Genomic DNA, 19950 nt, shown 5'->3' with positions numbered 1-19950 from the left:
TAGGGTATGATCTAATAGCCTATAATAAATTGATATACTCAACAAGAAAATGAACAGGATACACCTCGACGCTTCTGGTTCACATTTAAATAGTAGGTGTAGTTCCCTTAAGTTTATCATGTGAAGTGGTTTTGAATCTACAAACGATCCCTATCTTCAGATGAAGGTAGTGAACCCGTTGGATAAGCAGATTGCTATAACATATTAACACTATAACGTCATTTCTCGGTGAGAGAGCCAGTCGATATACCTTCTATCAGCCACAATCCAGCGCTATTCCGTCGCATATCTGGCGCTGCCGGGAGGCAGGGACCTGAGCAGGCTCTGTATGTTGCAAGAACCCCAAGAAAAAGGGCAATAGTATACCGGCTGCGACATTATAAATTCCCACGGTGGAAAATGGGTTTTTATTGGATTTGAAAATGGTTTTGCCATTGCGCAGATAGCATTATTCCGTTCCTCTTTTTTTCATACAAAGGAACAAAACATAATAATTTGAGACATGACATTTTCTTCCCGTCCGTCCCAGCGCCAACAACCAATCCTCTGGCACATCTCCAGTCGTCGAACCCCACCACATCGCAAACGCAGGAGGTAGATTTAACGGTAAGATTTCTGGAAACGAGCACGGGCACCTGGACCACCGAACTTCTTTGGTTCAGCCCGTCTGTTATCGGCAACAAGAAGGGTTCTATCGAATTGAACAAAGGCCTGCTTGAGCTGGTTCTTAGAGTGCTCATCGACGTATTTCTGGTAGTAGGCGATTAAGGCCTTGGCGATGGCTTGTCTAATGGCATAGATCTGGGAAGTGTGACCACCACCGGTGACGCGGACGCGGATATCGACATTGGCGAACTTGTCAAGGCCGACTATGAGGAGGGGTTCGTAGACCTATTTATCCCAGATGGGCCGAATTGCATTAGAACGGATTTCCCAGTAGCGCCCCCCAAGGTAAAGTATGCCCATCGTAGCTTTCGCTTCGACACCGTCTTTTTCCTCTATTGCCACTCTATTTCCTCTTTATGTGTTCCGGGGGCATGCGCGTACCTTGAATCTGAGGATTTCTGGTTGGACAAGTGAGATCGGCTGGCCGTTCACTTTGATGAGCCCTCTGCCTTGCTATTTGCATCTTCTTAGCATACATTCCACCAAGACCCGTTTTTATTCCCAAAATCCCCTTCCCCCGGCGGGTTCATCGTACCTTGCAGTGGGCGACAGCGGTAGCTAAACTCGTTATATGTCAGTCAAACAAAATCCATTTTCCCCAAGCCAAGATAACCGGTAACAAAAAGTTCGCACCTGTCTTCTTCTTGCCGAAGCATTGCACGCTTGGAACAGCAGCCATGTTTGCAGATATAATGGCGGATGGCTTGGGTTCGACGTGCAGAAATCGGAGGTTGTCGAAGGTCAAAGGTCGATGTCGCCGTCGCGCTGGTGAGCCGCAAATCGATATTCCAAAAGTCGGAGATGGTGGGCGCGCTCGCTTAGTGTGCCCCTAGGGCAGCTTAGCTAAGTAGTCACGTGATACTATGAGAAAATGAGTGCCCGTCGCCCAGTCCACGCAGCGGCGGGAGGAATAATCGAACGTACCCAGTTAATTGAGCATTTGCTCGTCGCTTGCAGCATTTGAAGGTCTTTGCCGTGCACAGTGCTTTTTGTTTTATCCCACATTCTCTTTATGTGTCAATAATACCGCTTGAATTCGCTATGTCGCAAAGCATTGGACGAGTATGTCGCCAGATTAAAATAGCCAGCCATTAGCTTACTGACCATATTTCTGCGTTCAGACCCGTCTCGCCTACTCTCGAACATGGCACTATATAGATGTAGGCTCCGATCCACGGAGTCTGGGCCGCGTCGCCTCCTCGATAGCACTCTTTCTCATGGGCAAGAACAAGCCAATCTATGATCCCTCGACCGATTGCGGTGACTACGTCGTGGCAGTCGGGTGCAAGAACATTCACACCACGGGTAAAAAGAGATTTCAGAAGTTATACTATTCTCATTCGACGAGGCCGGGAAGTCTGAAATCTATGTCGATGGATAAGATGTTCGAGAAATGGGGTGGTGCGGAGGTACTGAAAAGAGCAGTCCGGGGAATGCTACCTAAGAATAAGTTGAGAGAAAAGAGGATGGCCAGACTAAAAGGTGCGTGCGCTTTTGTCGGTCTTCATCTTCAAGACTTTGGAGGGCGATGACTGGGCAAATTGAAGCTTTGCTAGATTTGGAAACTGTGCTGACTGGATTTTTACAGCCTTCGAAGGCCATGCCCACCCATACAAAGCAAACATTGTCCAATTCGGCGGAAAAAGCGTACTGGGTGAACTGCCTGAAATTAAGAAAGCTTTTCAGCGAACGCGAGAAGTAGCTGCAGCGCAGTGAGAACTTTTTTGATTTCAATGCATCACATGCGGAGTATCGGGAGCGAGGGTTTATGTATTACTAGTATAACATTTTGGTCAATTGTATTGTATATTGACCTTAGATTTTTGATTGAAGTCTTGTATGATATTTGATTTACGAACGGGACTAAACAAGTCAGGTGTACAGCGCTCCTGCTTAGGTTTTTAAAGGTTCCAGCATCACGGCTCAAGCTCAAGGACCCTGGTTAGAGCTTTGAAGTTGTCGCCCGTATGTAGCGGTCAGTTCCACGCGCAACCGTGCATTGAATTAAGCCATTCGGCGCCGAGGTCGGCACATATACTTCTGCATCTTTACCAACATTTTTCAGTCCTTTGTGCCAGCTCAGACCTTTGAATCGTTAGCGCGGCGAAACAGAATGGACCACCAGAGTTCGAATGATGTGACTTGCCTAGTTCAAGGTAATGCTTGTTCGGAAGCGAGTACGACACAGTTTTCAGCAACGGCTCAGTGCCAAGGATTTCACTAGCCATTTTATACATTGTGTTTTGCACGCTTGCGCTATCATCTTGCGCAAAGAGCCTTAAGCTGATATCTCGCGCCGAAGAGAAGGCCCGGTCAAATTTAGGAACTACGGACTTGACATGGTCGAGGTTTTCAAATGGCATCCAAGTCCAATTCGCATCAATCTCTGTGCTTAAAATCCTGTCCCAGGTTTCAGGCAACGTGGTGAATTCATCTTGTATGAATCCGTGAAATTGGGATCCTGTGCTCTTTAGAAGGAGAAGGCCAGAGATCGAAGATTTGATTTCAATCCCCTTGCCCTCAATGACATCGGCGTCTGCGATTCGGACATCCATACCATCGCGCATGAATGAATGTGGGTGTAGCTTTCCGTCGATAGCCATTCTTGTCCACCGATGAGCAACGATATTGACATGCGCCGCATGAATATGTTTATATGCCTCTATGAAATGACTCCCGATAATAGACGCAAAAAGCTCGGGAGAAGTGACAGGATGCTGTTTGGCCAATATATATATGGTATTTTTCATAGAATCCGTTGCAACAACGACGCTATTGTCGGCTTTGGTGTATCTGCTTCCTAGGTAAATGCTTGGTCTGCGCAGCTAACACTGGAGAAACATACGAGCTTTCAATATCACCCTCCAGCAACACACTGACTGTCATTTCCGTGACTGTTTGCCAACCAGTTGTGGTATCACGGTGGACCTTGCACACCTTGACATTCTCCTTTCCATATCGTGCCGCGGCTAGGGTGGTCTCCATCGTTGAGCAGATTTAACTCTAATATCGTGCCAAACAGAAAAGATCTGGTGATTTGAGTTATATATAGGGCTTGGTGAAGTGACAAAGGCCAGGTCTGGGCTTTTAAATATAATCTGCAGCAGGGTATCAATCGGGTCTCGAGGAATAAGCTGGAAAAAGGGAGAAGGAGAGATGTAGCTATAGCCCTTTAGATAAAGTACAGCGGAGGACGATTACCGCCGAGTTCACATTGGTCAGGAGATTTAACTAGCTCTATCAAATGCTGAAACAAAAATTCCCAACACGCACTCTCTGGAATGAACTCGATCCGGTTAACCGCAGGGCATGCTGGAAGGTACAGTAGCATAAAGGGGTCTTTGGCATCCCGCTAATAGCGCCAAAAACGTCCGCGAACGGGGATGTCGTGTTTGGAACTTGCAGGTGGCCATAAAGACCGAACCTTTTCATAGTCTGTCGTGTCACAAGGTATTAATTCGGAGCACGGCGCGCGGGAGGGTGGAAAAGGGGCAAGCATGGGCACTGATGAGCTGTCGGCGAGCGCCGATGGCCGTACCAGAGGAAGCGAATGGCCCAAGCCCGCCTCCGTACTCCGGAGTTAGTGACTTCATTTTAGAGTTCTTCAAACCTACGACACTGAAACGGTGGCGCAACTCATGATTCTTTACTCAAGAGCCTTCCAATGGAAGGATGGTGTTAACTACATTCATCAGTTGACAAAGATTTGGTCTATAGCGCATCAAATCTGTCCAGTGACACAGCGGGAAGTATTCAGGAGCCATGAAAGATATCCCTCTGATCGACTCCTCAAAATCCTTGAAGGAGCCCATCCCTCATCCCGGAGAAGGCATGCATAAATAACGTTATCGTTTCCGTAGGCTTCATACATCACACCATTCCATCCCTTGATCACTCCAAGGCCACAATCCCCGCGAAAAGCCACCAAACGCCAAACCGCCAGGGCTAAGGTACAATCGATACAAGCAACCAGAAGAAATCTGATCTGACGACCTGAAAATCATCGTTACAAAAAAGACGTGCATGCAACAATGACGTGAACCCTCAAATAAAATACATACGTAAAGACGAATATGGCAAAATGGCAGTGAAGAAGTCTAGTCCGATGCGAGACTGTCCGAATCGAGTTCTAAATCATCTTCTAGAACAATTCGCCCCATCACGCTCTTATCGAAGAGGTCTAGCGCAAAACGGCGGGCGGGGAGTCGAAAATGATGGCTTTCAAGGATAACTAAGGTGTTTCGAAAAAGCTGTGTTTGCCGAAAGTGATCTGGATGTTTTGTTTTGATGCTATTTTGAACTCAATTAGGAAAAGTTTTAAAAATGAGGATGTGTTTATCAATAACTTCGTCTCACCTCTGTAGGTCGGCAGCCGCCCGCTTTGAAAGGACCGTATTTCCCATATCCACGAGAAGATTCAAGATTTTTTGGTTAATCGGATCCGAATCGGTCACAGCGGATTTGTATCTCTGGTTTGCTGTCCCGTGCAACCTGGAATTGGATCCAACGGGGCCAAAGGAAATCTGACATCAATTAATAACCCATTACTCAACGTTTTCGGAGTCCATCAACGTCGGAATAACGCACCTTATACATCCTTTCCAGATTGATAGGCATACATGAACCCAGAGACTGACCCTTGTAGTCCACTGGAGCATCCCATCCAGCTTCAATGAGCATTTCAAGCCCATGTCTGCTAGTCGAGATAAGGCCCAGCACAAAGAAAGCTGTACCCCTCATAGTCAGCACAGCTGCATGCTCCGCAATCTTGATGATTAGTTGAAAAACAGGGCTTCCTTCGAAGAATTGGGCACTAAGTTCCATCGACCCAAGGTGTCCAACAGCCCACAATGCCCCCTTGACCCTCTGCAGCACCTCGGGGTCTTCTTCCTGTAAATCGTAGTCTTGAATTGTAACCACGAACTCGTCAAACTGACCAGAATCAGCCAACAGTCTGCAACCTTCTTTAGTGCGAGCCAGTTCTCTATAAAAGTGTGGTGGCGCCCTGCCCGTATCGTGCATATCCACGAGATCCTCAATGACTGAGCTGTTCCGACGGGGCTGATCAAGATACGCTCGACATAGTGATGCTTCAACCAAGCCAACATATGCGTCATTTCTGCCAAGAAACCAGTCATCCATCTCTTGATGGACAAAGTCGAGGCCATCTAAGTAATGGTACCCGACAGAAGATGAAAGGAATCGAAGCAATAAAGATGCCCCAATTTCGCCGAGATGGTCAAGAGATGGGCGACATTGGACCACATACTCGAGCAGATCTCTCTGGTTACAAGCCTCTTCAAGAACTTTCATCGCGATTTGACATACGGCAACATCAGGATCGTAGAGTTGGGAGATAAGAAGCATAATAATCCATTCCACAGCCGGCGTAAGCTCCACGCCACCCACAACATACTTGCGCAAAACCCGCGTTGCGAAGATGCGAATGTCTTTCGTGCCAATTGTCAAGGCTTTGAGTAGCATTAACCGAAGCTGGCTGTCTAGTGTGAAATCCATATTGGCAAGTATTGCTTGTACGAGGTCACTCCGATCGTTCAACTCAACTATGTGATAGAACATATTGAGCATATGCCATCTTTCCATCATATGGAGCCCATTCGGATCGCTGCTTAAAGTGCCCAACATTGCAAAATAACCCCAGCTTAGGGTATCCATCATCTGATTCCGAGAGAAAACAGGTGAAGAGGAAGTCAGGCCGCTCGTTCGATCCACTTGAGCTAGGCATTCCGCGATTTGCCTTAATAATTTATTCTCTGCGAGATACTTCGACCCTTCAGGAGTCTGGATCAATGTTCGCATTAAGGCACAGCCGGTCCTAACGTAGCGCTGATTTGGCTTGGTGTTGCGGATCATTGAGAATCTATACTTGAAGGGACGATAAAAGCCTACAAGGCGTTTCATGAATTTGGATCCCTTAATAGCTTCGTCAAGACGTTTTGGGTTGGTCAGCGGGCCTTCAATGATGTTGTGAATCAAATCCCATTTCCACTTCATAAAATTCACAGAGTTCAGTACATGTGTGCTCATAATGGCTGTTCGGAACTGAGCTTCATCCATGGTTGGGCTTAGTTTCGGCTTCCCTTGTTCTGCGTTGAGAAAGGAAGCCGATATATCCGCTTCTGGGTTGTATTTCCCAGGCCCAGATGACATCCAGGTTGATCGTGTCATTGTACGATTGATGCTCTCCATTTGATAAATAGTCGAGGCGGATACACGATGAACATAGATATCGTTCGCCATTCGTGAAGGTACATTGTCAGGGAGGACCTGGAGATGCGCGCATACCGATTGCGGTAGGGAACGGTAAGCACGCTTTAGCACCTCTGCTAGGAGCAATATGCCTTTCCGTTTAAGGCCTATGTCCTGCTCATCTTCAACCAAGACAGCTAGGGACTAGGGCAAAACAGAGTTAGCGCTTTCAAACGGCAAAATTTGTGCATTTATTCTGTGACGGGGAGGTTACCTTGATCAAGCCAGCTTCGATCAACATTGCAAGGACTAAGGATGCAAAATGCGCAGTGAGGTCAAATACGCCATCTTCCGGCTCATAGAATGTGTGAAATTTGAAGTCCTGCTCGGAGCCCCTTACACTCGCAACCCCAGCTCTGCCGTATGTGGTTAATCGCCGACCAGCAAGGAAAGATGAAGACCATGAAGGAGGTTTGATCCGTAAAGCGTCGAAGAGAAGTTCAAGAATTACGTGTCGTACCGAAGCTTCTGGGCATTCCAAGGAGTCCATCAGAGATCTCAGAGGCATGAATTTATTCTGAGCCAGCGTCAGGAGTCCTGGCCAAGTCTTCAACATAGTGGAAATTGCCTTCGCAGAGGCATTAAGTCTGGTGTTTCTTTCAGCTTCAGACATGGGCTCAGTAAAGGTAGCAAAGACCCCATCCAGTTCCGATCCTGATCTAAGGTACTGCCTAGTGCTGGGAGAATCCAGTGCGTGGATGAAGCTTGCGGCCAAAGTATCGGATGCAGCAAAGCTACCATCGCACAATGCATCGTTTAACACCCCAATTCCACCGGCAGAAGCGAGTAGCCCAGGATCTTTTACTAGTATCTCAGCCAAGGTCATAATGCATATACTCCTCAGGCGATCGTCCCTATGCTCTGCAAGAGATACCAGCGTGCGGACGACAGCCCGTGATATTTCATAAACCCCATCCTTAACATCTAGGAAGGCACGAATGAATTTCAGCGCCTGCTCGCGCTCCATGCTGGCCTTTGACTCCTTGACCAGCGAACAGATTGCCAGCGCATCTGTATTAAACGATCTGATTATCTGGATGGAGTGTCGATCAGCAATTGCGTAGCGTGTTAGTCTGTAACCAGCTGCCACGACTTGGCGACTATCGCTCAACAACATCACCTGAACCCGCAGGCCAAAAACAGACCATTTCAAATCATACTTCAAAGTCGGATGGCGCTTGAAAAGTTCCACAAGGTTATTTGCCCTTTCAACGTAATATCCTGGTGACATTCCCTCAACCTCCAGCTCTTGAAGAGTCTCAGCAAGGACGAACGTGGGCGACTCGGTCTCACTGACATCATCCTCCTCGTCGTCGTCGAAGGTATCGCCAGTGGTCTGAGTAGCTCGCGAAGGGGATCGGCCTACTGGCACGCCGAATAGGCTCGATGGGCGGTTGAAAGTCAAGGGGTCGGGAGTGTGCGCTCTCTGTAGTTCCTCCTCGAGCTCGTGTTGAAGCTGTGCAATTTTGCGATTTGATGAACTCAGCTCAGATTCGACCCGTAGTCTTTGTTCTTTTGTCTGCTTCAGATTCTTTGCCAAGAGCGCCTCCAGCATGTTCTCCGTCCCATTCCTGATTTTGAGCTCTTTCTCCAGCTTTCCGCGAATGATGGCTTGTCGTTGTTCTGAGGTGGCAGGCTCTCCATCGTCGGCTGCGCCGTTGCTTCGGTAGTTATACACGGAATCCGGTTTTGGAGTCGCACTTCTCGATACGCTTGGGACTCTTAATTCCGAACTGAAGCTCCCGGGTCGGATGCTGGAGGGAGCGAGGGAAACCTGTGGAGCACTGGTGGTACTCCCGACAGACCGCGGGTAGGCATTTCGCTGAGATCCGGATACATCGTCATGCCAGCTCCCATCTGTAGAGCCATCCCCCACGCTAGAGGAAGGCCGCCTGTCGCCCAAGGTCCGGTTCTGAGTCGGCGTAGCGGAGGAAGTACGATTGTACGTTGCAGCCATGGGTCTCCATCCAGAAACCCCGGTCTCGCGGTTATCTGGCGGAGGCACTGTGGTGTCGCATTGGAGCTACCAAGAACCGGCAGGGTTTGGGTGGATGCTTCGGCCCGAAATCGAGAGACAAGGCTGCTAGTCAATGATATAATGAGGGGAAGAGAGGATGCTGGTGGGGGATTGTGAATAAAAGATGGTAGTTGTTGAGATCGCAGTTATCTGAAGTAAGAGTCAAAATGGAAGAGATCCTCAACAGATTAATGTGCTAGCGAATGGAGTGAGAGGTGAATGAAGCTGATACTCTTGTTGAACTGGAGGGAAGATCTGGCTGCGATGGGATGCGACCTCACCCAGGCGTGAATTCTCAACACGTGATGCATCCATCAGATCGCAGCTCAAGGCATTGGACCAACGGGCGGATCAGCCCGGCCGACATTCGCAGGTTCCCAAGGCGACATCATAGTCACTCAAAAATAGCGGCTTGTTCTTGATTCTAAGCCGGTCATGCTGCCATCCATGAACGCGTATACGCAATTTAACTAACCAACATCCGCTGAGGACGATATTGTTCACCAACCCAGTACTTTAAGATTTTCACAAACGAACTGCACTATTAATATGTAGTTACTTCTCTACAAGCCTCCCTAGTGAGCATCCTTGAAAAAGTAGATGGTACCTTAGCATGACAGCCAGGAAATTACCTACAAACAGGGCAAAGCTACCCCTGATTAGTTACTCCATACTATCGAACTACTAACTACAATATGGTGATGCGCTGATGTGCTCCGCGCTGTCTTCTGTCTCTCTGCACGTGATCAGGCACACATCTCGCAGCTCAACAGATGAATTGAAATGTTTGCTAACGTCAGCGCCGGTTGGAAACAATCAACATGTCACCACGCGTCCCTGATGTCCAGTCTCGCACTGGTTAAGCACCTGTTTCTATCAGCATTTTGCTGACATATGCTGTGGCTCCGTTCTTTCTCATTTCCAGGTTTCAGGAGATTCCCCAGATCCTTTCTCATTTGTTGGCGGAAAGCATGGCAAGCAATATGAATTTGGATAATACGACACCCTCGGTCAATGAGCTTCGAGAAATTATTCGCCTGATCCAATGCAGGCTGTGCTCCCGCTTGTTGAAATCCCCCGTGAGGCTACCTTGCCAGGAGACCGTCTGTCAAGGATGTTTACCTCCCTCTCATACCAGGAAGCATATCACTTATCCCATTGACAAAGAGCGAGAGCAAGGCTTTTACTGTACACTCAAGAAAACTGGTGGCCTGGAGACAAACCCAATGGAATGTAGGGCAGAGCATTCGTTGGCTGATTGCGGTCTTGTTGTGGCCCTAGACAAAGTCATCGAGAACATTGCGGGACGAATGAATAAACTGTTCTTAAGCAACACCGTTTCAAGCCATGATACGGCATTTACATTCGAAACCGTTGACCCTACAAGTCTGGGGCTGAAACTTGACGATCAAGCCCTGCCGCTGTCCTCTGCCAACGGGAGCACGTTTGCTGCAATGTACAGACTCGCAGGGCAGGGCCAATTACCATATGATGCAAATATCACGTATGTCTCCCAGGTTGAACCCGTCTCGTCGCTGGACCAGTTCGAGTTGGAGGTTTTCCGGGACGTGCAGCGATCTATTAAAAATGAGCTGGACTGTCACATATGCTTGGCCCTCATGGTTGACCCGTGTACGACTCCATGCGGTCATAGCTTCTGTCGCCTGTGCCTGGCGCGAATACTGAACCATTCAGACCTGTGCCCTGTTTGTCGCAGGAAGCTATCTGGCTATTTACATTCAAGCCCAGTGAACTTGCGTCTTGACGGGCTAATCTCATCTTTCTTCCCTGAGCAGTTAGCAGAACGGAAAGAAGCATTGAAGGTAGACGGAAACGGAGAACTTGATGAGACAAATGTGCCGCTGTTTATCTGCACCCTTGCTTACCCATCTACACGAACTTTCCTCTATGTGTTCGAGCCTCGGTACCGACTGATGATTCGCCGTGTTATGGAGAGTGGAAATCGCAGGTTTGGCATAGTGGCGCCAAAGAGTACGGCATCAACGCAAGAAGATATCGCAGATGAAGCACCGTTTATGGAATATGGGACAGTGGTTGAAATAGATCGGTTTAGCCCACTTCCGGATGGAAGATGTATCATACGCTCTACGGGTAAGTATCGATTCAAGGTGCTGGAAAGCACCGTCGTTGATGGCTATGCCGTGGGAAAGGTAGAACGCGTTGAAGACGTGTCGATCGCACAAGAAGAAGCCTATGAGGCATCCGAGACTGGGCTGCCAGTGCCCGTGGAGCATGACCCCAAAGACGAAATTGACCGTCTCTCCACCCATCGATTATTCCAAATTGGATTAACGTATGTTGCTAAATGCCGGGCAAGCAAAGCAACCTGGCTTGATGATCGAATTTACAAGTTATATGGACCACCTCCGCCGGATTTGCGAACTTTTTCTTACTGGTTTGCCAACGTTCTCCCGAGACCTGAGGATGATCGATATAGCCTTCTTCCAGTTACTACTGCGAGAGACAGACTCAAGATTATTACCAGGTGGATCAAAAAGCTCGAATCTGGAGAATGGTAAGGATATGTTCCTGTCCCGTCTCGAAGGCTTTGGAAGCATTGCCACCGCACTTGATTTGGGCTGAATGATTTTGGCTAACAAATGCCACCATCCAGGGCCTTAAAGTCTCCTTACACTATTCCCCGGGCCGATCTCTTCCTTTCCGCTTTTCGCCCCGTATCTTCATCCCTTGTAGCGACTCTGCAAGTAGTTCTTGGCACTCTCTTCGTCCCTGTCTTGCTGCTTTTGATCTACAAATTTGCCACTAAAGGGAGCGACTCTTTCCCCGGTCCTTCTAGCATTTCGTTTTCTATTCTACCCTTTGCTTTTTCCTTTACTTATACCTACCAATCTTCTTCTCCACCCTCAGCTGCCCAGGAAGGACAACAACACCATTCACGAGCTCAGCATTGTATGAACCAGGGCCGAGGCTTTGTTAATCCCAGTTTTATGGATAGAGAGTACATCTCTAAGACGGTTGTGTTAGGGGCTATATTTGTTTTGTGCATTTCTAGGGTTGTCAGGCGCGTCGTGGAGGTCGTCAGGCTCGAAAGAGATAGGGCGGAGAGGCTACAGAGACGGGAGGCCCGCTTGGGATCCCTCTTAAATGAGGCTACCGCTGGTCGCCCGATCACCTTTGGTGATACCATCCATGGGCAGAATCCCGCCGGCCGTTCGGAGACGACGCAGATGACTAGTTAGGAAGTCTCTTCTGGCACAAATGATAGGGCTCGTGACGGGTCCTCTCAGGATAATAGCAACTTTAGTGAGAATATCTAGTCAAGGAAAGGTTGGCAAAATCGGGGAATCGTGGAAACTTATCACGGTTTCAATAGAGCTAGCGTCCCTTTCTACTTTAGCCTGCTTAAATATGGGCAGGAAAAGGACTGCTCACTAGCAGATAAACATCGGAATAAATATTTGATTCTCCTTTAAATCAGACCCATCCCTAAATCCAGTGAGAATCGACTTCACTAATAGTACACGCATTTCGGTACGACTTCCTGCTGAAAAATGAAAGGAAATAACGCCAATTATCTAGATAAGTACGAAAAAGGCCACATGAAAATGCCTCCCCAGATCAAATGCTTCAGCGGAATTCGATGGAGAAAAGTTAGTGAAAGAAAACCTCTTGGAAGGAGATCAATGCTGTCATTTCACAGACAAAAAAGAGAATTTAACGACCGATTACGGCGAGTGAACCTCATCCCCTTCTGCATCAATATCGTCTTTGATCACCTCCTCAGCGGAGTCTGGCGGAGAAGGCATATTCTTTGCAAACTTCGAATCCACTTGCGCCCGATGGGTGGCTCTCTTGTACGTTTCATCTGGGTTCGGGTCACGAACCGAAACCTGGATTTGATGCACTTGCTCTTCCTTTGCTTTTGCGCGAGTAGGGGCCAAGCCAGCCTGGGCAATCGTGCGGGAACGTTCGGGCTTCAAGCGAGTCTTGCCCAAGATTGGGTAGTAGTATGCTGCTTTCTGAGTAAGACGAGTGTCTTGGTTTGCCTGTGCTGGATCAAAGAGGACAAGGCCGATATCTTTGTACTTTTGGTCGGTGTTTAGGACCTGTGTACTAGTCGCGTAAGTGCGAAGACGGTCGTATCGGTGGTATTTGGTTCCGTCGGGTCCCTCGTGGGTGTAGTTATCAGCATCATCTCTGTTGGGGTTTGAGAGGCTCAGACTATTCTTTATTTTCTTCACTGAGCCCTCTTTTTCAGCCAGGAAAAGATCATAATCCCAAGGAATCGGTCCAGGGTCGGGGTAAAGACTCGGGTTGGCTTTGTGGAGGGCCGTTTTTGAAGCATGTTCTTGACAAACTCTTTCTTCTGGGGCTGATGGGAGCAGGATTGCAACATCCATACGGTCATCACGCTTCCCTGCGGAAGCTTGAACCGGGGCTTTATCGAATTTAAATTGTAAGAAGCCACCAGGGTCCGGAAAGCCGTCAAGATCTGGAATAATAGGGAAGAGCCCCACTGGCTTTAAGTTTGGATTATCTGGATGCACGGGATTTGCCCAGGCATCGAGCTCCGCCTTAGTGGCAGGCAAGCCTCTAATCTGTGATTCTGTATCCTCTCCTGTATGCTTACTCTTTGGATATGCGATGTCAAATCCTTTAATAATATACTTTTTGATGTGCGACGGGTCGTCTCGCGATGGTTTCGGTTTCTGCACTTTGTGCTTGGATCCTCCCGGCGCAATCCTCGAATCCACACTCCGTCCAGATCCTGCTGTGGCGATATATTGAGTTCTGCGAAGAAAGCTCACATTCGCATTCCTTGGGGCTGGGTTCCTCAATTGGTCAGGGGTCATAAGTAGAGGCAGATCAGCTGGGTCAAGGAGAGGGGGGTTCTCCGGAGCCATGATAGCTAGTTGAGAGGAATACGTTAAAATTGATGTAAAAGGTATAAGGAGGCGGCCAAAGCAGTATCTTACCACTTTCATCACCCAAGTGTAGACCCGGAATTCCGACCAGGTCAATAGGCATTCCTCCTTCTGCATCAACATCAATATTTAGCTCCTCGCGACGCACCATATTCGCTACAAACCCGGGACTGAGGAAGTGCTCTAGACCCTCATGCGGGACCTCCAGGAATTTAGGAGGCATATCAGGGACGGGAAGATCATTGCGATAGCGAAGTGAAGTGATATATTCTTGATGATAGCCCCCGGGGCCGCTGTTCTTTGACTTTGACATTGTGCGGTCGCGCAAGCCGACTTGTAATGTGAAGAGCACAAGGCGACGAGCGCAATTGAAGTTCAAGCTCTTGCGGCCGAGGGGAGGACCAAGGACGAAGTAATTCGCAGAGAAAGGTGCCGAGAGCTACCGCCGAAGATAAAAATAAAAGTCAAAAATTATGTAGCTTCGTTCAACCAGGCTCTAGGCAAGGAGGTCGAAAATCTAATGGGGACGGAGGACGAAGCGATTACCGGCCGATCGCAGTTTGTCGTCGAGCTTTACTGTTGGTCGCTGGCCGTTGATCCCAGATATTTTGCCTCGTTATACCGCTTATAGTGACTATCCCAAAAGGAGTTTAACGCAATTCACGAGAGAGCGGTGCCGGAAATAAATTGTTCCTTGTCCCACTGGTGACAGTAGACGGCTCCCGGCGTGCAAGGACTGGTGTCCAGAAGCTTTGAGCATGACATTCTTAACAATAATAATCTAGTTAAAGCAGATCAATATTACAGACCTATCACCAGTTCCACATGCACTTATAAGTCATTACTCGACTGCCAAGGCGATCATATTCCAGGCTGCCAATCCAGCTGTCATTCGTGGCGTTAAGTTTTCCGAAAACGCTGGCCCCTTTCCATGCAACGACCTGGGGATCAAGTTCTCGCGGGGGAGCTCCAACAAGGACGGAGTTGGAATGCTCCGGATGCTTGGCTTGCAACCGTTCCTCCAGGAATGAATGGAATCCCGAGATAAGGCTTCCACCCCCGATAACCAATATTCCTCCCAGGAAGTCAGTAAACCGTCGGTTGTCAAGGCGCGACGCATGAGTAATCGAGGTGAAAATGGCATCATCAAGAGGGAAAATAGGTAAAATATCGTCCCTTTCATCGACGGTTGGCCGTCGGGTGGGGTTCACCTCAGCTGTACTTTGCCCCGTAGGGATAGGTGTCGACGTGCCCCCCTGAGGAGTTGCAGCGACTTCTGGAGCTGGCGAAGCTGCCGCCGATGAGCGTGGGGTCGCTTCAAGATCCTGGAGGCGGTTTAGAGGGTTGCTATGTTGAAACCTAGCTGGTGTAGATTGGACATCTGCGGGCGCGTTTGAGCTCCCATTCAGTGAGAGGTCGCCGTTAGTAGTTGGAAGAGGTGGAGCAATGGCTGTGAGGATTGCTGTCTGAGCTGCGGACACGGGATCATTCGGCTGTCCATCATAGAGGTCGTATGTTCGGGCAATAAGTTTTCGCCTTCCTTTTAACTTATTGGAGAGATCAAAGATTTCGGGCTGGAACCACCCCATTGGTGCTAGTATAACTTCATCATAAGCCTTGAACGTGTACTTCCGCGTGTCCTGCCCTGAAGCTCGGAGATGGAAGTCAAATACTTGAACGGAAACATTCGTTTCATTCAATGTACAGACATTTCTTTTGAGCTCCTCGGCCAGCAAGAAGTCGTATCGTCGGTTCAAGTTGATCTCGTCATATGGAAAATGGTCGAAAAGCATCATTTTGATAAATGTGTCAGTGACGTCTGCTCCGCCATACTTGAGATTAACACGGGAATTTTCGATACACATTCCTTCTTCCACGCAGCAGATGGAAGTCTTTTGTGCTCCGATATCAACCACACAAGCAGCCGTATAGCCGGCACCAAACGTGCCCGCGAGACTTTCTTGCACAAAACAAACTCGACCAAAGCCAAATTCACGCATTAACATGTCAAGGATTTGCGTGACGTACGCCTTCTCGTAAAGATCCGGTATAACGAAAACGCATGAATATTGGGCCCAATCTTTCTTGCGCGTGAGACCTAGCTGAGTTTTAATAGCGTCTTCCATGATAAGAGAAATATCCAAGAACAACATATTTTTGTCATCGTAATCTCTCTCATTACACCATCCACTCTGAATTGGCCAGAAGAGTTTATATCTAGGCTGGGAATAGTCTGGAATTCTCAAGGCGGCCTCTCCGACAATATATTCAGGTGCATCATTTGGCCCAACTGTAGTCCATTCAATCCTCATAGGGTCATTGTGCTCCGAGATCGTTTCTGGAGGCGTTCTTCGGTTGTAGTTGACAACCATCTCTTTTGAGTTTGGAAGTGTTCTCCTCTTGTTGGCGCGCATATGCGCCTTCAATTCCGCGCACATCGTTGTGTACTTCGAAGCAAACTGTACGAGCATATGTCAACAAAGCTAATCAATAAGTCCGCAGCTTCTGGCTACCCTTACCTCAGGTCCGAACATTTTTTCAGGTTCCATAGGTAGACCATCATCTAACTTCAACCTCTTTGGCTTGGGCTCTCCACCATCTTGCTCCGCTTCGTTCTCCTCTGCTTTTCGCGCTATAGCCATTGGGACGGTTTTTGGCAAGGCGTCACTTGCGAGACCGATTCGCAAATTCTGGCTCCCAACATGGATCACGATCGTCTTGGATCCTGCTACTTCCTGCACCTTCTCTCCGCTCGCATCGACCATCGTGGTATCCCCGTCGGCTTCGGTTTCTGGCTCAGGAAGTGGTACTTCATTTTTGATCGCGAGGGCTCTATCCCGATCTTTAGCATTTTTTGCCATCCGATCTCTCGCCGCTTCATTTTGTAGACGATAAGCGAGGATCTGGTCGTCTCGTTTCAGGTATTCCCTAAAATAGGAGAGGAGAATCAGCATCATTATGTTTTAGCCGCAGCTTTTACTTAGAGAGTCCACAGCAATCATACTGCTGCCATTCCGGGTAAGTCTCACGTATAGTAATTCTTCTGGTTGATGGCGACGACCTGCGGCCAGCTCGTAAGCTCCATATTATTATCAGTCCGCTCCAGGCCTGCGGAATAAGGAGTCAGTTCCAACGTTATTGATCCAGGGTAGGCTATAATCTAACCTTCCTCCTTCAGGATGGCCTTCCCCGACTTTTTTCCCACCATGATGAACAGCCGGATCTTCGAGAACTCCTCCGCGAACGCCGGCGCGATACCGGATGGAGGAATGGAGGTGAAAATCGACGTAGGAGATAAACAGTGAGACTCTTGCAATGCTATGCAAAATGAGAATAAAATCCAGAATCACTACTGTAGCACGGAAAGTTCAAGGAGATGTAGAGTGAATGGGCTTGAAAGTGAACGAGGTCCCATTGGCAAACAACGTCGAGACAAAGGTCGGTAGAACCATCTTGATTGGTGCGGCATCCAGCAAGAAGCTTTGGTCCAGCTTCCTGCAAAGTATCATTCGGCATCTTCCAAAAAAGACAGAAAACTATACAAACTAGCTCCAGGCCAACCTTCACTCTCATATCACTCCTGCTATTACAATCTGGCAACACTTTTGACGCTTTCCTTTAGGGCTCCGACTTTCATCCACACCTTAGGGATATCCTGCCGTCACCGACCGGCGTGTTGAATGTACCCCTAAACCGTCCTCTGCCCCAAAAACCCGATGCATAGTAGCCTGCGCAGCGTTGCGATTTTCTAACCTGGAAAGCTAACGGCGTGGACTAATAGAAGAATTCTCAACGTTTCGTTGGACTGTCTAATAAACACCTGTCATTTTCGGTGCGAGCCCGCCGGCCTTCCTATAGTTCTCGCTGCACAACGTCCAACGATGGGTGGATCGCTCTCCAGACTCTTGTCCTTTGGATGGTGGGCGAAGAAAGAAATACGTATCTTGATTCTGGGACTTGTACGATACATGCACTCTTCCCCGAGAAGCCGAGAGAAAAGGGTGTTTACAAAGAAATTAGGACAACGCTGGGAAGACGACACTTCTCTATCGCCTCAAGGTAGATTCACAAGACTGCATTTTGAAGCTGAGCAACAGGCAGCCGTAAAGTATTGACAGAAGCTATGAATTATTTTAGATTGGCGAGGTTGTAACCACGATACCTACAATCGGATTCAATGTCGAATCTGTCACATATAAGAATCTCAATCTCAACGTTTGGGTATGTGATCTCCGCCATTTAGGCAATTCCATCAAAGCTTGAGGCTGGAATATTGAGGTAATCCAAGGCTAACTTGCGTCTCATATAGGATCTCGGAGGACAAACGTCGATACGCCCCTACTGGCGATGCTACTACGCCAATACAGCCGCCGTTATATTCGTCATTGACTCGACAGATATTGAGCGACTAGGCACAGCGTCAGATGAGCTAGCAGCAATGTTAAATGAAGAGGAACTCCGTGACGCGGCCCTTTTGGTTTTTGCAAACAAGCAGGATCAACCAGGTGCCAAGGGCGCTGGAGAAATTTCAGAGGCGTTGAAGTTGGGTGAACTGAGAGACAGGAATTGGAGTATAGTTGCTTGTTCTGCTATTGATGGTAAAGGCATTGACGAAGGTATGGATTGGTTGGTGGTAAGTATATTCGCTATTTCCTGTTTCGGGTTACGGCTGACGGGCCTACAGCAAACTGTTCAGTCAGAAAATTCATGAGACCAGGTTACCTTGCTTCTGCATTGCTCATCACTAAGGAACTATTACGCATAGCTCCTGTCGGTTTTTCCACCGCATAGTTTCCTGCATTTGTGAAGGCGCGTTTTCTTTAATACTGGCCATGACACATTCACTATATTCGTCTTTATATATCCGACCTTGCGCCTCAGCGAGTACACATACGGAGGGATTTTTGATGCTAGATATAGGAAGCTTGGGTTTAAAGCAGCAAAGCATTCACGGTCCAAATTGATCGCTTCGAATGTCGGCAAGCCTAGATGCCGTCTCCAACGAAAGCCCATCAGTTAAGAGCCGGTATTGTGCGGCGACCGGGAGGCAAGAGCAATTTATCCGACCGGGTATTTCTGTTCCGTGGAATAAATTTTTTATCCGAGATATTGCCTTGAGTTCTATCTTCATTTCTTCTGATCCAAAGGAGGGAAGTGCTGATGGATTACTCCGTCCGGAGCAGTTGTAGGAATAATTTGGGCCTTGGGACTTTTAGGCTTGACCCGTAGAACTCTAAGTCAAATCGCGCTGGCTTCCAGAACGATGATTTGAAATCTCACTTGATGAAGCGAAACTGAGAGTGCGACATTGGTCGATTCTAGAATGGGCTGACCAGGCAACAAAGTTTCCGGTTTCAAAGCTTTGAGGTGGCGAGGATACTCACCGTGTACTCCATACTCCGTACTCCGTACGGGGTATGTATGCACTATAATTAGTGACGGCCTGCAATGCAGGGTGAGCACCCAGCATATGGCCCTCAGGGGAGAAAGCTGGAACAACAAGTTCATTCATTTTTCATGTAAGAGATGATGATCCAGACTGATCTAGAATTTGTGGCCATCATTGATTAGCCAGTCAGCTCCAAGCACCCAAGTAATCTCTTTCTTGGAAGAAGGATTCGAGCTCTGAATTATTAATCGCGATTCCCCGTACGCAGCACCGACTCCGTACCCCGTTCGGCAAGCCCAAATATTGAGTGTTTGTTTTATGTCAAACGCAGAAGCTTTGCTCTACGAAGTGTGATCAAATTTCAAATTTCCAAAGTTTTATTTTGCGTCCGCTGACGGTGGCCAAGAGAGGGCTCTCAATGCCATCGGGTAATTTAGTCATATAGCTAATCGGCACTATAAAGATATTCGGCGTGGAAGGTCCGCAAACGAGATACCTTGTGGGTGGATGGTGATGTCCTTTCTGCAATGGTGCGCACTCCGTAGAGGGTCTTGTTGACCGTTGAGAGTCCTCTCAACGGTCAACCCCAACTTGCGGCTCAAATGAAACAATTCCCACTAGACGCTTCTCTTTCTTGGGTAACTATGGTTTGAACAGAGTTCTCCCGGCCGCCGTACTCCAAGCTCCGGACCTTTGTGAAT

General features: G+C 48.2%; 8 protein-coding genes across 8 annotated transcripts; 3 read left to right on the top strand and 5 right to left on the bottom strand.

The window, feature by feature from the left end:
• Positions 1 to 174: 174 nt before the first annotated feature.
• Positions 175 to 1615, bottom strand: RPS16 (40S ribosomal protein uS9). The gene is made up of 5 exons (XM_003071801.2): positions 1591 to 1615; positions 1300 to 1495; positions 1202 to 1224; positions 1048 to 1119; positions 175 to 891 (listed from the first exon to the last, which is right to left on the bottom strand). Exons 2-5 carry the CDS (start codon positions 1343 to 1345, stop codon positions 601 to 603), a joined length of 432 nt encoding a protein of 143 aa, XP_003071847.1. The 5' UTR covers positions 1346 to 1495; positions 1591 to 1615; the 3' UTR covers positions 175 to 600.
• Positions 1616 to 1703: 88 nt separating this feature from the next.
• MRPL23 (mitochondrial 54S ribosomal protein uL13m) lies at positions 1704 to 2753 on the top strand. Its single transcript, XM_003071802.2, has 3 exons — positions 1704 to 1728; positions 1788 to 2148; positions 2255 to 2753. The coding sequence occupies exons 1-3, from the start codon at positions 1708 to 1710 to the stop codon at positions 2380 to 2382; spliced, it is 510 nt and encodes a 169-aa protein (XP_003071848.1). The 5' UTR covers positions 1704 to 1707; the 3' UTR covers positions 2383 to 2753.
• Positions 2470 to 4021, bottom strand: D8B26_003718 (uncharacterized protein). Its single transcript, XM_003071803.2, has 3 exons — positions 3512 to 4021; positions 2813 to 3459; positions 2470 to 2751 (listed from the first exon to the last, which is right to left on the bottom strand). Exons 1-3 carry the CDS (start codon positions 3649 to 3651, stop codon positions 2609 to 2611), a joined length of 930 nt encoding a protein of 309 aa, XP_003071849.1. The 5' UTR covers positions 3652 to 4021; the 3' UTR covers positions 2470 to 2608.
• Positions 4022 to 4292: 271 nt separating this feature from the next.
• D8B26_003717 (uncharacterized protein) lies at positions 4293 to 8893 on the bottom strand (the record flags this gene model as incomplete). The annotated part of the gene is made up of 4 exons (XM_003071804.2): positions 4293 to 4956; positions 5023 to 5189; positions 5254 to 7080; positions 7151 to 8893. The coding sequence occupies 4 exons, from the start codon at positions 8891 to 8893 to the stop codon at positions 4764 to 4766; spliced, it is 3930 nt and encodes a 1309-aa protein (XP_003071850.1). The 3' UTR covers positions 4293 to 4763.
• A 1031-nt stretch (positions 8894 to 9924) lies between these two features.
• Positions 9925 to 12338, top strand: D8B26_003716 (uncharacterized protein; the record flags this gene model as incomplete). The annotated part of the gene is made up of 2 exons (XM_003071805.2): positions 9925 to 11489; positions 11589 to 12338. The coding sequence occupies 2 exons, from the start codon at positions 9925 to 9927 to the stop codon at positions 12172 to 12174; spliced, it is 2151 nt and encodes a 716-aa protein (XP_003071851.1). The 3' UTR covers positions 12175 to 12338.
• Positions 12339 to 12660: 322 nt separating this feature from the next.
• D8B26_003715 (uncharacterized protein) lies at positions 12661 to 14382 on the bottom strand (the record flags this gene model as incomplete). Its single annotated transcript, XM_003071806.2, has 2 exons — positions 13912 to 14382; positions 12661 to 13844 (listed from the first exon to the last, which is right to left on the bottom strand). Exons 1-2 carry the CDS (start codon positions 14171 to 14173, stop codon positions 12661 to 12663), a joined length of 1446 nt encoding a protein of 481 aa, XP_003071852.2. The 5' UTR covers positions 14174 to 14382.
• A 219-nt stretch (positions 14383 to 14601) lies between these two features.
• Positions 14602 to 17210, bottom strand: ARP8 (actin-like protein arp8). The gene is made up of 4 exons (XM_003071807.2): positions 17026 to 17210; positions 16890 to 16968; positions 16380 to 16788; positions 14602 to 16319 (listed from the first exon to the last, which is right to left on the bottom strand). The coding sequence occupies exons 1-4, from the start codon at positions 17066 to 17068 to the stop codon at positions 14673 to 14675; spliced, it is 2178 nt and encodes a 725-aa protein (XP_003071853.1). The 5' UTR covers positions 17069 to 17210; the 3' UTR covers positions 14602 to 14672.
• Positions 17211 to 17389: 179 nt separating this feature from the next.
• Positions 17390 to 18966, top strand: ARL1 (Arf GTPase arl1). Its single transcript, XM_066124243.1, has 5 exons — positions 17390 to 17819; positions 17881 to 17919; positions 17998 to 18081; positions 18170 to 18493; positions 18545 to 18966. Exons 1-5 carry the CDS (start codon positions 17742 to 17744, stop codon positions 18569 to 18571), a joined length of 552 nt encoding a protein of 183 aa, XP_065980322.1. The 5' UTR covers positions 17390 to 17741; the 3' UTR covers positions 18572 to 18966.
• The last annotated feature ends 984 nt before the right edge of the window (positions 18967 to 19950 follow it).

This window comes from Coccidioides posadasii, chromosome 2, assembly GCF_018416015.2.
Source record: "Coccidioides posadasii str. Silveira chromosome 2, complete sequence".
NCBI classification, from domain to species: Eukaryota; Fungi; Ascomycota; class Eurotiomycetes; order Onygenales; family Onygenaceae; genus Coccidioides; species Coccidioides posadasii.
The sequence above is the reverse complement of the archived record's forward strand: the minus strand, read 5'-3'. Positions and strand labels throughout refer to the sequence as shown.

Excerpts from the sequence above, each read along its gene's own strand:
- MRPL23 (XM_003071802.2), top strand. The coding sequence starts at position 1,708 with ATGTCGCAAAGCATTGGACGA. Across the intron at positions 1,729-1,787 it reads TGTCGCAAAGCATTGGACGA|ACCCGTCTCGCCTACTCTCG; the intron begins GTATGTCGCCAG and ends TTCTGCGTTCAG. Across the intron at positions 2,149-2,254 it reads GAGGATGGCCAGACTAAAAG|CCTTCGAAGGCCATGCCCAC; the intron begins GTGCGTGCGCTT and ends GGATTTTTACAG.
- D8B26_003718 (XM_003071803.2), bottom strand. The coding sequence starts at position 3,651 with ATGGAGACCACCCTAGCCGCGGCACGATATGGAAAGGAGAATGTCAAG. Across the intron at positions 3,460-3,511 it reads GAGGGTGATATTGAAAGCTC|ATACACCAAAGCCGACAATA; the intron begins GTATGTTTCTCC and ends CCTAGGAAGCAG. Across the intron at positions 2,752-2,812 it reads CAAGCATTACCTTGAACTAG|GTCTGAGCTGGCACAAAGGA; the intron begins GCAAGTCACATC and ends AACGATTCAAAG.
- ARP8 (XM_003071807.2), bottom strand. The coding sequence starts at position 17,068 with ATGGTGGGAAAAAAGTCGGGGAAGGCCATCCTGAAGGAGGAAG. Across the intron at positions 16,969-17,025 it reads GGCCATCCTGAAGGAGGAAG|GCCTGGAGCGGACTGATAAT; the intron begins GTTAGATTATAG and ends CTTATTCCGCAG. Across the intron at positions 16,320-16,379 it reads AAAAAATGTTCGGACCTGAG|TTTGCTTCGAAGTACACAAC; the intron begins GTAAGGGTAGCC and ends ATGCTCGTACAG.
- RPS16 (XM_003071801.2), bottom strand. The coding sequence starts at position 1,345 with ATGGCTGCTGTTCCAAGCGTGCAATGCTTCGGCAAGAAGAAGACAG. Across the intron at positions 1,225-1,299 it reads CTTCGGCAAGAAGAAGACAG|CTACCGCTGTCGCCCACTGC; the intron begins GTGCGAACTTTT and ends TAACGAGTTTAG. Across the intron at positions 1,120-1,201 it reads CCGCTGTCGCCCACTGCAAG|CAAGGCAGAGGGCTCATCAA; the intron begins GTACGATGAACC and ends AGATGCAAATAG.
- ARL1 (XM_066124243.1), top strand. The coding sequence starts at position 17,742 with ATGGGTGGATCGCTCTCCAGACTCTTGTCCTTTGGATGGTGGGCGAAG. Across the intron at positions 17,820-17,880 it reads GTATCTTGATTCTGGGACTT|GACAACGCTGGGAAGACGAC; the intron begins GTACGATACATG and ends CAAAGAAATTAG. Across the intron at positions 18,082-18,169 it reads ATCTCAATCTCAACGTTTGG|GATCTCGGAGGACAAACGTC; the intron begins GTATGTGATCTC and ends CGTCTCATATAG.